This window comes from Salvelinus sp. IW2-2015, linkage group LG4q.1:29 (genome assembly GCF_002910315.2).
Source record: "Salvelinus sp. IW2-2015 linkage group LG4q.1:29, ASM291031v2, whole genome shotgun sequence".
Lineage (NCBI taxonomy): Eukaryota > Metazoa > Chordata > Actinopteri > Salmoniformes > Salmonidae > Salvelinus > Salvelinus sp. IW2-2015.
The window spans coordinates 9,620,216-9,631,571 of NC_036842.1; the positions used below are offsets into that span (position 1 = coordinate 9,620,216).

The 11,356-nt window shown below is 40.7% G+C and overlaps 1 protein-coding gene across 1 annotated transcript; it reads left to right on the forward strand.

Annotated features, from left to right (window-relative positions):
- The first annotated feature begins 6,144 nt into the window (after positions 1–6,144).
- Positions 6,145–7,934, forward strand: LOC111961078 (relaxin-3 receptor 1-like). Its single transcript, XM_023983197.2, has one exon. The coding sequence runs from the start codon at positions 6,306–6,308 to the stop codon at positions 7,536–7,538; it is 1,233 nt and encodes a 410-aa protein (XP_023838965.1). The 5' UTR covers positions 6,145–6,305; the 3' UTR covers positions 7,539–7,934.
- Positions 7,935–11,356: the final 3,422 nt, after the last annotated feature.

Consider the following 11,356-nt stretch of genomic DNA (forward strand, 5'->3'; position numbering starts at 1 on the left):
CCTTTGTTCTCTCACTTTTACACGGCTTGCAAAATATGTGTCACGCTTCTGACCTTAYTTTCCTTTGTTTAGTCTTTATTTAGTTGGTCAGGACGTGAGTTGGGTGGGTATAGTCTATGTTGTCTGTTTCTATGTGGSGTTTCTTGTTTGGCCTGATATGGTTCTCAATCAGAGGCAGGTGTTAGTCATTGTCTCTGATTGGGAACCATATTTAGGTAGCATGTTTTGTATTGTGGGTTGTGGGTTATTGTCTATGTCTATACGTTGGTTGCTTGTGTCTGCACTTTCGTTTTATACCGTCACGTTCGTTTTGTTGTTTTGTAAGTTTGTCAAGTGTTCTTCGTTTCTTCTTTATTAAATAGAAGAATGTATTCAAACCACGCTGCGCTTTGGTCCAATCCTTACTCCTCCTCAGACGAGGAGGATTACGACGTTCGTGACAATATGTGAATTTTGAGCTGGAGAAATGTGTCATGTGTTTTAGCATTGTATAATTAAGAACAGAGTAAACATTGAAATGGTATACAAGATAAGTGGATAAAGGTTTGATTTAAGGAGGAACTTCTGAGATAACTTCTGAGATAAGTTCAAGACATGCTCAAATGAGTGCTACCCCACTGGGCACAGACATCAGTTCAAAGTCTAGTTTTGATATACATTTGGTTGAGTTATCAACTAATGTGAATTCAACGTGAAATCAACAAACAGTTTTACCCTGTCATTAGATTTAGGTTAAAAGTTGGGTGAAAAAAATACACAATTCCTTTATGTCAATTCGTTTTTGCAAATCCAATCAGTTTTCCACGTTGAGTCAACATCATCACATTGATGAAAAATGTTTATGATGTGGAAACAACGTTGATTCAACCAGTTTTTGTCCAGTGGGGTGCTAGAAAGTTAGTAATCTTGTTTTTATATGACACCAGTCTAGGCCGTGGAGATACACCTTTCTGAGGTTTCCTCTGAGGCTGTAACACTGTTGTTTTAGAAGCAGCTTGAGAGAAGAGCTTTCTTCCCAGCTCAGTGCTGCTTAGTCAGACACTGCAGAGCATGCTTCCTGTCAACACTGTTCACTCACACCTTTTTTGTCTTCACCCCTTGAGATCACACCCTTGAGGTATACATTTTGTTCATAACTGTTAATTATATACCTCAATGTTCATAACAGACGGTGATGTACAATTTCCTTGCAAAACCGACAGTGTGAGTTTGAAGACTTGATTTACTCTCTGTGATGTTTTTCTACAGAAATCTCGAATATGTTCAATGATGTTAAATATGTTGTCTTGCTTTATACATTGTCATTCTTGAAATGGCAGCGCTGTGTAAGTTTAAAGTCACAACTGTGCAAATGAGTCACGTTTAAAAGCCTTTGACACTGACAATCAGTGGTTGTCTGCTTGGAATGATATGGGTTTTTATGCAGAAAATCATGGCCAGGTCGCAGACTAACCCCAGGCTACAACCCCCAGTTTCCTTAAAAAAAACGTTACCTCTCAAGTCTATTATTGAGAGCTTAAGCAAAAAGCTGAGAATCATGTTTTCTCTAGTTAGAAAATGTCAGAATCACAGAAGTCAATACCATTGAACGAATGGTTCAGATTCTCTTATTTTCCCCCAAATAGGCACAGACACTCAAATCACACCGAGTTAAAAGTGTTGAAGTTTGTTGAACTGATGAAAAGTTGCATCAGGAAAAAAAAACACTGTCACCCACTTGCCCTATGACAGAGTTTGGTAGGCTGCTACCTTTACGTTCCGTGACATCCCTATGAGGGTGATGTTTTCTCGCTGTGCAACAGTAGATCACTTTTCATCTCATTTCGGAACGATTTGAAGGCGAGTTTACCTGAGATAAAAGTGTCTTGCTTAATCTATTATTAATTAACTTGTATGTCTCTGTGTAAGGCCTACCTCATACCTGTAGATTATACAAATATTAATCTTTATACTGTCTGTGGTGAGTTTTTAATCTTCAAGCCATTTTAATGTTGTTTTCCTGTTAGTTCTATCAAAGCAAACAAACAGACCATTAACTATGAATAACTTAACTTCATATAACACCATGGCCAGAATGTTCTTTATGCTGCACCAAAGACGTACAACACACCTCCCAATCCGGTTCCTTGGGCACTCAAAGTTGACATCTACATTGACGGGGTCAAGGCAAAGCAACTACAGTTCAGAATGTCTTTGTTCTACTTTCACCACAGATACTATGGGTGTATAATCAATGGCTGGTGATGAAATAACACTAAATGTAGTGTACCGCAGACAACCTTTATAAAAGATGAAGATAGCCGACTGCAACCCCTCATTAATTATTGAAGGGCCAAATGTTACAGTTGCTGTTAGACACAAAAAGATGCCAGATGACCTGGGACCAAGAGCACTACCATAAGACAGTGTGAAATCAGATCACCAGTTCAGAGCGTAAGGTTTACCGTTCAAACAAGGTATAGGGACTATGTTGTGTGTATGACTTGTGGATAACAACTCCCTTTCCCACATCTGAGTTGAATATGATAGACAAAAAGAAACTAAGAGTGTACAACACAATACACAATACATGATCTTTCGCTTACTGTTTTATCATATTGATAATAACAGAGCAGGGCATTATACCTCATAAGAAACTGGACACAAACAACAGAGTTGAGGCTACTGTATGTATTCTTCCCACACATTTTCTCCAAGGCAAGAACAGGAAGGATAACAGTCCAACGTCTGTAAGGTGGAAGATAAAATACATGTTTAAAAGCCCATCAGACACAGCTCCAACTCTAACTCTGACCAGCTCTATTACCATGGCCATCCATTAGCCTTGAGGTAAACAGAAATAGAATAGTCTGAATGAATTGATACCTGTGCATTATCACCTTAACCGTCATCTAGACGTTTTCTTCACTACTGCCAAATACTGTACTTCATTTCTAACTAAATATAACAAGTTGAAATAAATTAACTAAAATAAAAGGAAAAACTCGCTACCTCCTGGGTATAACTATTATTATAGTTTGGATGTGAAATACCTCCACACACTGTATTTTTCCTAGAGGTAATTCTTATCATGTAAATTATAAATGTAGTTGAAAACAGCAGGGAAAGCACTCTATTCAACTCTAACAAAGTTGTTATATTGCTTTTTCACTTCCAAGTCTCTCACTGAAATAATTGAAAAAACATGGTGGTGTCCAGCTGTCATCTTTCAGCTGGATATGTGTTTTCAAAGAAAGGTGGTACAATTGAATCAAGGTGACGTATTTTAAGTTTCAATGCCTCAAGAGTATGTGAAAGAGGTTGCCAAGTGACAATGACAGAGGCCATTCTCAAGAGGAGGAGATAGTAAAAATTACAGGCAGGCCTTGAAGTGAGGCACTCACACCTAGACAATGCCTTTCAAATCCTTCTGTTGGGGTTGCTGTGTGTGTGTGTGTGTGTGTGTGTGTGTGTGTGTGTGTGTGTGTGTGTGTACACATCTAGATGTGTATAAGAGACAGGTGTGTGTGTGTGTGTGTGTGTGTGTGTGTGTGTGTGTGTGTGTGTGTGTGTGTGTGTGTGTGTGTGTGTGTGTGTGTGTGAAAGAGAGAGAAAAAGAGAGATGGGGTTTTGATAAAGCCTTTGAACGTGTGCTTCTACCGTTGAGGAACAGGTTTTCTCTCTGGGACTAAATTTAAGCTTTTCATTAAGAGGTGAATATGCTGTAGCTTCACACTATGCCACTCAAAGCCTTCACCAGCGAAGCACAGTTCTTGTTGAAAACAACTGCTTTCTTCTCCTTTCATCTCCTACTTTTCATCACTGCTCAAAGTACCACAGAGAGGACAGCCCACCAAAACAAAAATAACTGATTAATCTTTATATAGCATTGACTCAGTTAACATGACATGTCTTAAGGAAGATTAAAACATGTCCTTTGATGGTATGGTTGTTGTCAGCATCTGATGTCTTCCCTTTCAAGACTGTACGACTTCTATCAGATTTTAAAACCATGCGTGTAACCCTGCTCATCCCAACTACCAGACTCTCACTATAGTAGATCAATAAATAAAACATTCTCACAGATCATTCTGCATGCATACTAATAACTGTGCTGAGAGACTTGCTGAATAGCTTCAATTTGACTCTTCAGCAAAAGTAGTCAACTGATGATTGCCACCTTGTGGTGTCTTGCCCAAACAGCAGCGAGCTTTAACTTGATACAGTATCTTTGAAAGTTGACATTTAGATGGTGCACAATATTGAGCGTCGACCACCCAGGTACATGCTTGTATGAGGATCCCGATCACATAAATTCACCACTTTAGAGTCAGTAAAGTCATCAGATGTATGAATAAGATTTCCCCCGACTCTAACTGTGACAATATTAACTTTAGTATATCTGAATATTGGCTTTTCATTTATGTATGCCATTTAGCAGGCGTTTTTATCCAAAGCGACTTACAGTCATTCGTGCATACATAACCGTAGGACTTGTAGCACTTGGAAATATTTACAGTCCTCACGCTTCCTTATCACGTGGCATTTACTCAGGAAAATGTAAAAAAACAGAGAGTAGAGAGGTCAGAATTGAATGGAATAACACAAGCAGTGAATGTGAATAATGTGTGAGAGAAAATCCTTGATTGCCAACTGAGTGACGTGATGATTTACCATGGTGGTGTAAGATCGTTACAGGTTGTATCCAATATTGGAGGTGGTACCATGTACATACAGTACAGTGCAGGTATCTAGGTGCAACAGCCAGGGTTGGGGATATTTCCACAAATGAAATTGTAATTAAATTCCTCCTCCTTGTAAATGCCATTTAATTCAATTCAAATTCCAGGTCAGTCTTTGAATTCAGAGATAATTAAATTACCCGCAGTTCCATTGTTAGGTAAATTTCAAGAATTCAACCCCAATTCAATATTATCCCCAATAATTCCACAAATTCCTATTTGAATTCAATTTCCTCAGGCGTTTAGGCTGATCATGTCACTGTTCAGACAACTTAGCTATACTGGAAATATAGACATAAAAGTTGAAATAATTTCAAATAAATCATGCAGTTAAATATTGATACTAAGTGTATTAATTCCATTAACTGGAAATGTACAAATATTGAATTCCAATTATATTAAATTCCAAAGATTAAATGTTCCAATTAATTCCAATTAATTTCCAATCGAAACAGTCCARAAAGTCTAATTCCAACTCAATTCCAATTCCATGACTTGGAGATTGTTGCAATTGAATTGAATTAAACATCAACTTTCCACTTCATGAGTGAATTCAATAATTTAATTGGAATTTCAAATTAACACTGGCAGCAGATTGCTGGCAGCATCAGTGTTAATTATACAGTGTCAAGGTGTAAAACAGGTGAGGATGATCAAGATAATGATTATATTATTCTCTCACTGCACAATCAGTCAATTATGAAGGCCTTTTACATCAACAGTTGTCAGAAATTGATTTAGAATGGATGACGGAGATTGTGCAAGATTGATATATACATATCATTAAATTAAGGGGGGGGGGTATTTGTAGCCTAGTGGAAAGCCTGACTGGAAAGCATGGCTCTCTCACATAACTGTGGATAATGTGGCAGTGGAATTGAAACCACACTTATAATTGTATAATATATTGAAGTTTTGCAGGTGATATGGAGCTCTCCAGAAATAATGGCAGAGTAATACCAATCATGGATCTGTGATTAATGCATGAGCTCAAATGGTTAAGGACTCCCTTGTCGTTCCATTAAATATTTACTGTAGTGGGGAGCAGAGGAGAAGCTATTTGATTTTGATAGATCCTTTGTCGCTCATGCACAGTAAATAAACTGCCCGAATTCAGCACTGCGCACCGTAAGTGCACATGCGTGAAAGGCATATTGCCCAATCCCCGCGAAGACGCTTGAATAAAACGCGTCCCCAGCAGATGATTTCAAGTCATATTACAGTAAACACTCAGACGAAGTGTCCCGTCATGTTGTCTTGATAATATAACTGGTCACACCATATGATTTTCCGCACGATTTTACGCATGATACAATTATATATTTTTTTATAAATACAATTTAAGTTGAGTTTTTCTATTAAAACTTGATAATGGATACATGTATGAAAACACTTTTACTTCTATGGCAGTTGTCATCTGGGATCGGGTTTCGACGTGGATTTTACATCTAGCAGGTTGTTGTGTGTTAGCAAGTGGCAACAAGAACACTAACCATGGGATTTAGGGAGAACGCCGAGGCTGCAGCAGGTGCGTCTCAACAGTTGGGATACGCATAACATCCAAGGCAACTGGCAGAGCATGGAATGGATTTTCTTAACGGCAGCAGTGCTGGGTTGAGGTCGGAGATGCAGGAGAAACTTACAGAGGAAGGTTCCGGATTCTATCCTGTTTCTGCGTTGAACTTCTCTTTCATGCTTAATGAAACGAACCAGTCCTTTGATTTCCTGGGGGATGGATCCGCCGTCCTGAGAATAATCATCTCTGTGATTTACTCTGTGGTCTGTGCTTTGGGGTTGATAGGAAACGTCCTTGTCTTATACCTAATGAAGTCTAAACAAGTATGGAAAAAATCGTCTATTAACCTTTTCGTGACGAGTTTAGCAGTGACTGATTTCCAGTTTGTATTAACTCTTCCCTTTTGGGCAATAGAGAACGCGTTGGACTTCACTTGGCTTTTTGGAAAAGCCATGTGCAAGATAGTGTCTTACGTGACAGCGATGAATATGTACGCAAGTGTGTTTTTCCTGACTGCTATGAGTGTGGCACGGTACTGGTCCGTTGCTTCTGCGCTCAATAGCAGGCGGCGCCGTCCGCGCTGCTGCTCCGCAGGCTTTATGAGCATTGTCATATGGGTTGCTGCTATATTCGCAGCTTTGCCCCATGCGGTGTTTTCCACAACGGCGACCGTCTCCAACGAGGAACTGTGTCTTGTTAAATTTCCAGACACTGTCGACGCACAATTCTGGCTTGGACTTTACCATAGCCAAAAAGTACTGATCGGGTTTCTAATCCCGCTGGGGATCATCTCCGTCTGCTACCTGCTCCTTCTGCGCTTCATCACATCCAAGAACGTGAACACCTCCACCGCAAAAAGACGCTCCAAAGTGACTAAATCAGTGACTATAGTGGTCCTGTCATTTTTCCTCTGTTGGTTGCCGAACCAGGCACTAACGGCTTGGGGGATTCTTATAAAACACAACGTTTTGCATTTCAGTTGGGCATATTACACCACGCAGGCATATGTATTCCCAGTGTCTGTCTGTTTGGCGCACTCCAACAGCTGTCTAAACCCCATATTGTATTGTCTAATGAGAAGAGAGTTCAGAAAGGCTTTGAAAAAACTTTTTTGGCAAATAACGTCTCCATCGGTGACCAACATGAGACCGTTTACGGCAATGACCAAGCCGGAACAGGACGACCCCGGCCATGCGATGGTTCCGTTAGCCCTCTGTCCGGCAGAGCCAGCCTTGGTTTTCTATCCACCTGGTGTTGTTATTTACAATGGGAGAAACGATATGCTCCCGAATAGTACGTAGCCTGTCCTAATACATTTGCCAAGCTGTCTATGGTGCCAAGTCGATTTAAAAGTAATGAATTATTTGAATGCATGTATTGTTGTGTTGATCGATTTATTTATTCAATGTATATTTATAGATGTATTTATTCATTTCTATCACCACTATTTTGTCAATTTTACGCATTAAACAGAAGTGGCATGCTCTCAACTGATTGAAGCAAAAACTGAATAAAGGAATTTCCCTGTTCAAAATGTATTTAGATGCAAATCATTAATGTATAAAAGCAGCCAGCTGGTTAATCTGTAAATTGTAGGCTTTAATGTATATGTGTGACACATCAAAATAAAGACCAGGATAATCTTAACATTCACCGGAGAGGTGAATGATGTAGTAAATAAATCCTACACATGCTCATGAGTTTTACATCCCTAATTACTTGCATTGCCTTTTTGTAATCACAGTGCTAGATCTAACCTGTGGGGAATGTATGCAGTGGGGGCAACATCTATTTCAGTTGTGCAAAGAAGTTATAAACCAGTAATTGAGGTGGAAATGAAATGGGCTATCATAGCCTCTCCTCTCACATTTATGTGGATGACATGTCCTTTAACATCTTTTAGAGTTCAATTTAGAGGTGTAGTACAGAGATCGTCACTATAATAGGAGCAAACACCAGCAGTGACAAGTCCTTTATTCTGAGTTAATTGCTTCTGGGAAAGATGGGCATGCGAGAGGTGTGCAGGGGTGATCTGTAGAGTTTCTTATGAAAGATGGGCATGCGAGAGGTGTGCAGGGGTGATCTGTAGAGTTTCTTATGAAAGATGGCATGCGAGTGGGTGTCAGGGGTGATCTGTAGAGTTTCTTATGAAAGATGGGCATGCGAGAGGTGTGCAGGGGTGATCTGTAGAGTTTCTTATGAAAGATGGGCATGCGAGAGGTGTGCAGGGGTGATCTGTAGAGTTTCTTATGAAAGATGGGCATGCGAGAGGTGTGCAGGGTTGATCTGTAGAGTTTCTTATGAAAGATGGGCATGCGAGTGGTGTGCAGGGGTGATCTGTAGAGTTTCTTATGAAAATATGGGCATGCGAGTGGTGTGCAGGGGTGATCTGTAGAGTTTCTTATGAAGATGGTGCATGCGAGAGGTGTGCAGGGGTGATCTGTAGAGTTTCTTATGAAAGATGGGCATGCGAGTGGTGTGCAGGGGTGATCTGTAGAGTTTCTTATGAAAGGTGGGCAGTTGACAGACACATACTTACTCTCTCTGGAAGTGAAACAACTGAAAGAGCACTGCAAGGGGCACATCATTGACAATAACCCTCTGTGCAGAACACATGACATTCTGCACCTCTGTGCATACATACCACATGATATACAGTGGCTTGCGAAAGTATTCACCCCTTTGGCATTTTTCCTATTTTGTCGCCTTACAACCTGGAATTAAAATAGATTTTTGGGGGGGTTGTATCATTTGATTTACACAACATGCCTACCACTTTGAAGATGCAAAATATTTTTTATAAACTTGAGCGTGCATAACTATTCACCCCCCAAAGTCAATACTTTGTAGAGCCACCTTTTGCAGCAATTACAGCTGCAAGTCTCGTGGGGTATGTCTCTATAAGCTTGGCACATCTAGCCACTCTGAWTTTTGCCCATGYGTCCAKGAAAAACTGCTCCAGCTCCTTCAAGTTGGATGGGTTCCGCTGGTGTACAGCAATCTTTAAGTCATACCACAGATTCTCAATTGGATTGAGGTCTGGGCTTTGACTAAGCCATTCCAAGACATTTAAATGTTTCCCCTTAAACCACTCGGGTGTTGCTTTAGCAGTATACTCAGGGTCATTGTTCTGCTGGAAGGTGAACCTCCATCCCAGTCTTAAATCTCTGAAAGACTGAAACAGGTTTCCCTCAAGAATATCCCTGTATTTTGCGCCATCCATCATTCCTTCAAATCTGACCAGTTTCTTAGTCCCTGCCAATGAAAAACATCCCCACAGCATGCTGCTGCCACCACCATGCTTCACTGTGGGGATGGTGTTCTCAGGGTGATGAGAGGTGTTGGGTTTGCACCAGACATATCGTTTTCCTTGATGGCCAAAAAGCGAAATTTTAGTCTCATCTGACCAGAGTACCTTCTTCTATATGTTTGGGGAGTCTCCCACATGCCTTTTGGCAACACCAAATGTGTTTGCTTATTTCTTTCTTTAAGCAATGGCTTTTATCTAGTCACGCTTCCGTAAAGTCCAGCTCTGTGGAGTGTACGGCTTAAAGTGGTCCTATGGAAAGATACTCCAATCTCCGCTGTGGAGCTTTGCAGCTCCTTCAGGGTTATTTTTGGTCTCTTTGTTGCCTCTCTGATTAATGCCCTCTTTGCCTGGTCTGTGAGTTATGGTGGGCGGCCCTCTCTTGGCAGGTTTGTTGTGGTGCCATACTCTTTCCATTTCTTAACAATGGATTTAATGGTGCTCTGTGGGATTTTCAAAGTTTCGTGTCTTTTTTATAACCCAACTCTGATCTGTACTTCTCCACAACTTTGTCCCTGACCTGTTTGGAGAGCTCATTGGTCTTCATGGTGTTGCTTGCTTGATGGTGCCCCTTGCTTAGTGGTGTTGCAGATTCTGGGGCCTTTCAGAACAGGTGTATACAGTTGAAGTCGGAAGTTTACATACACCTTAGCCAAATACATTTAAACTCAATTTTTCACAATTCCTGACATTTAATCCTAGTAAAAATTCCCTGTCTTAGGTCAGTTAGGATCACCACTTTATTTTAAGAATGTGAAATGTCAGAATAATAGTAGAGAGAATGATTTATTTCAGCTTTTATCTCTTTCATCACATTCCCAGTGGGTCAGAAGTTTACATACACTCAATAAGTATTTGGTAGCATTGCCTTTGAATTGTTTAACTTGGGTCAAACGTTTCAGGTGGCCTTCCACAAGCTTCCCAAAATAAGTTGGGTGAATTTTGGCCCATTCCTCCTGACAGAGCTGGTGTAACTGAGTCAGGTTTGTAGACCTCCTTGCTCGCACACGCTTTTTCAGTTCTGCCCACAAATTTTCTATGGGATTGAGGTCAGGGCTTTGTGATGGCCACTCCAATACCTTGACTTTGTTGTCCTTAAGACATTTTGCCACAACTTTGGAAGAATGCTTGTGGTCATTGTACATTTGCGACCAAACTTTAACTACCTGACTGATGTCTTGAAATGTTGCTTCAATATATCCACATAATTTTCCTACCTCATGATGCCATCTATTTTGTGAAGTGCACCAGTCCCTCCTGCAACAAAGCACCCCCACAACATGATGCTGCCACCCCGTGCTTCACGGTTGGGATGGTGTTCTTCGACTTGCAAGCCTCCCCCTTTCCCCCCCAAACATAACAATGGTCATTATGGCCAAACAGTTCTATTTTTGTTTCATCAGATCAGAGGACATTTCTCCAAAAAGACGATCTTTGTCCCCATGTGCAGTTGCAAACCATAGTCCGGCTTTTTTATGGCAGTTTTGGAGCAGTGGCTTCTTCCTTGCTGAGCGGCCTTTCAGGTTATGTCGATATAGGACTCGTTTTACTGTGGATATTGATACTTTTGTACCTGTTTCCTCCAGCATCTTCACAAGGTCCTTTGCTGTTGTTCTGGGATTGATTTGCACTTTTGTACCAAAGTACGTTCATCTCTAGGAGACAGTCTCCTTCCTGAGCGGTAGGATGGCTGCGTGGTCCCATGGTGTTTATACTTGCGTACTATTGTTTGTACAGATGAACGTGGTACCTTCAGGCGTATGGAAATTGCTCCCAGGGATGAACCAGACTTGTGGAGGTCTACATTTTCTT

What these genes read in the sequence shown, in the direction of transcription:
- LOC111961078 (XM_023983197.2), top strand. Translation starts at nt 6,306, where the DNA reads ATGGATTTTCTTAACGGCAGCAGTGCTGGGTTGAGGTCGGAGATGCAG.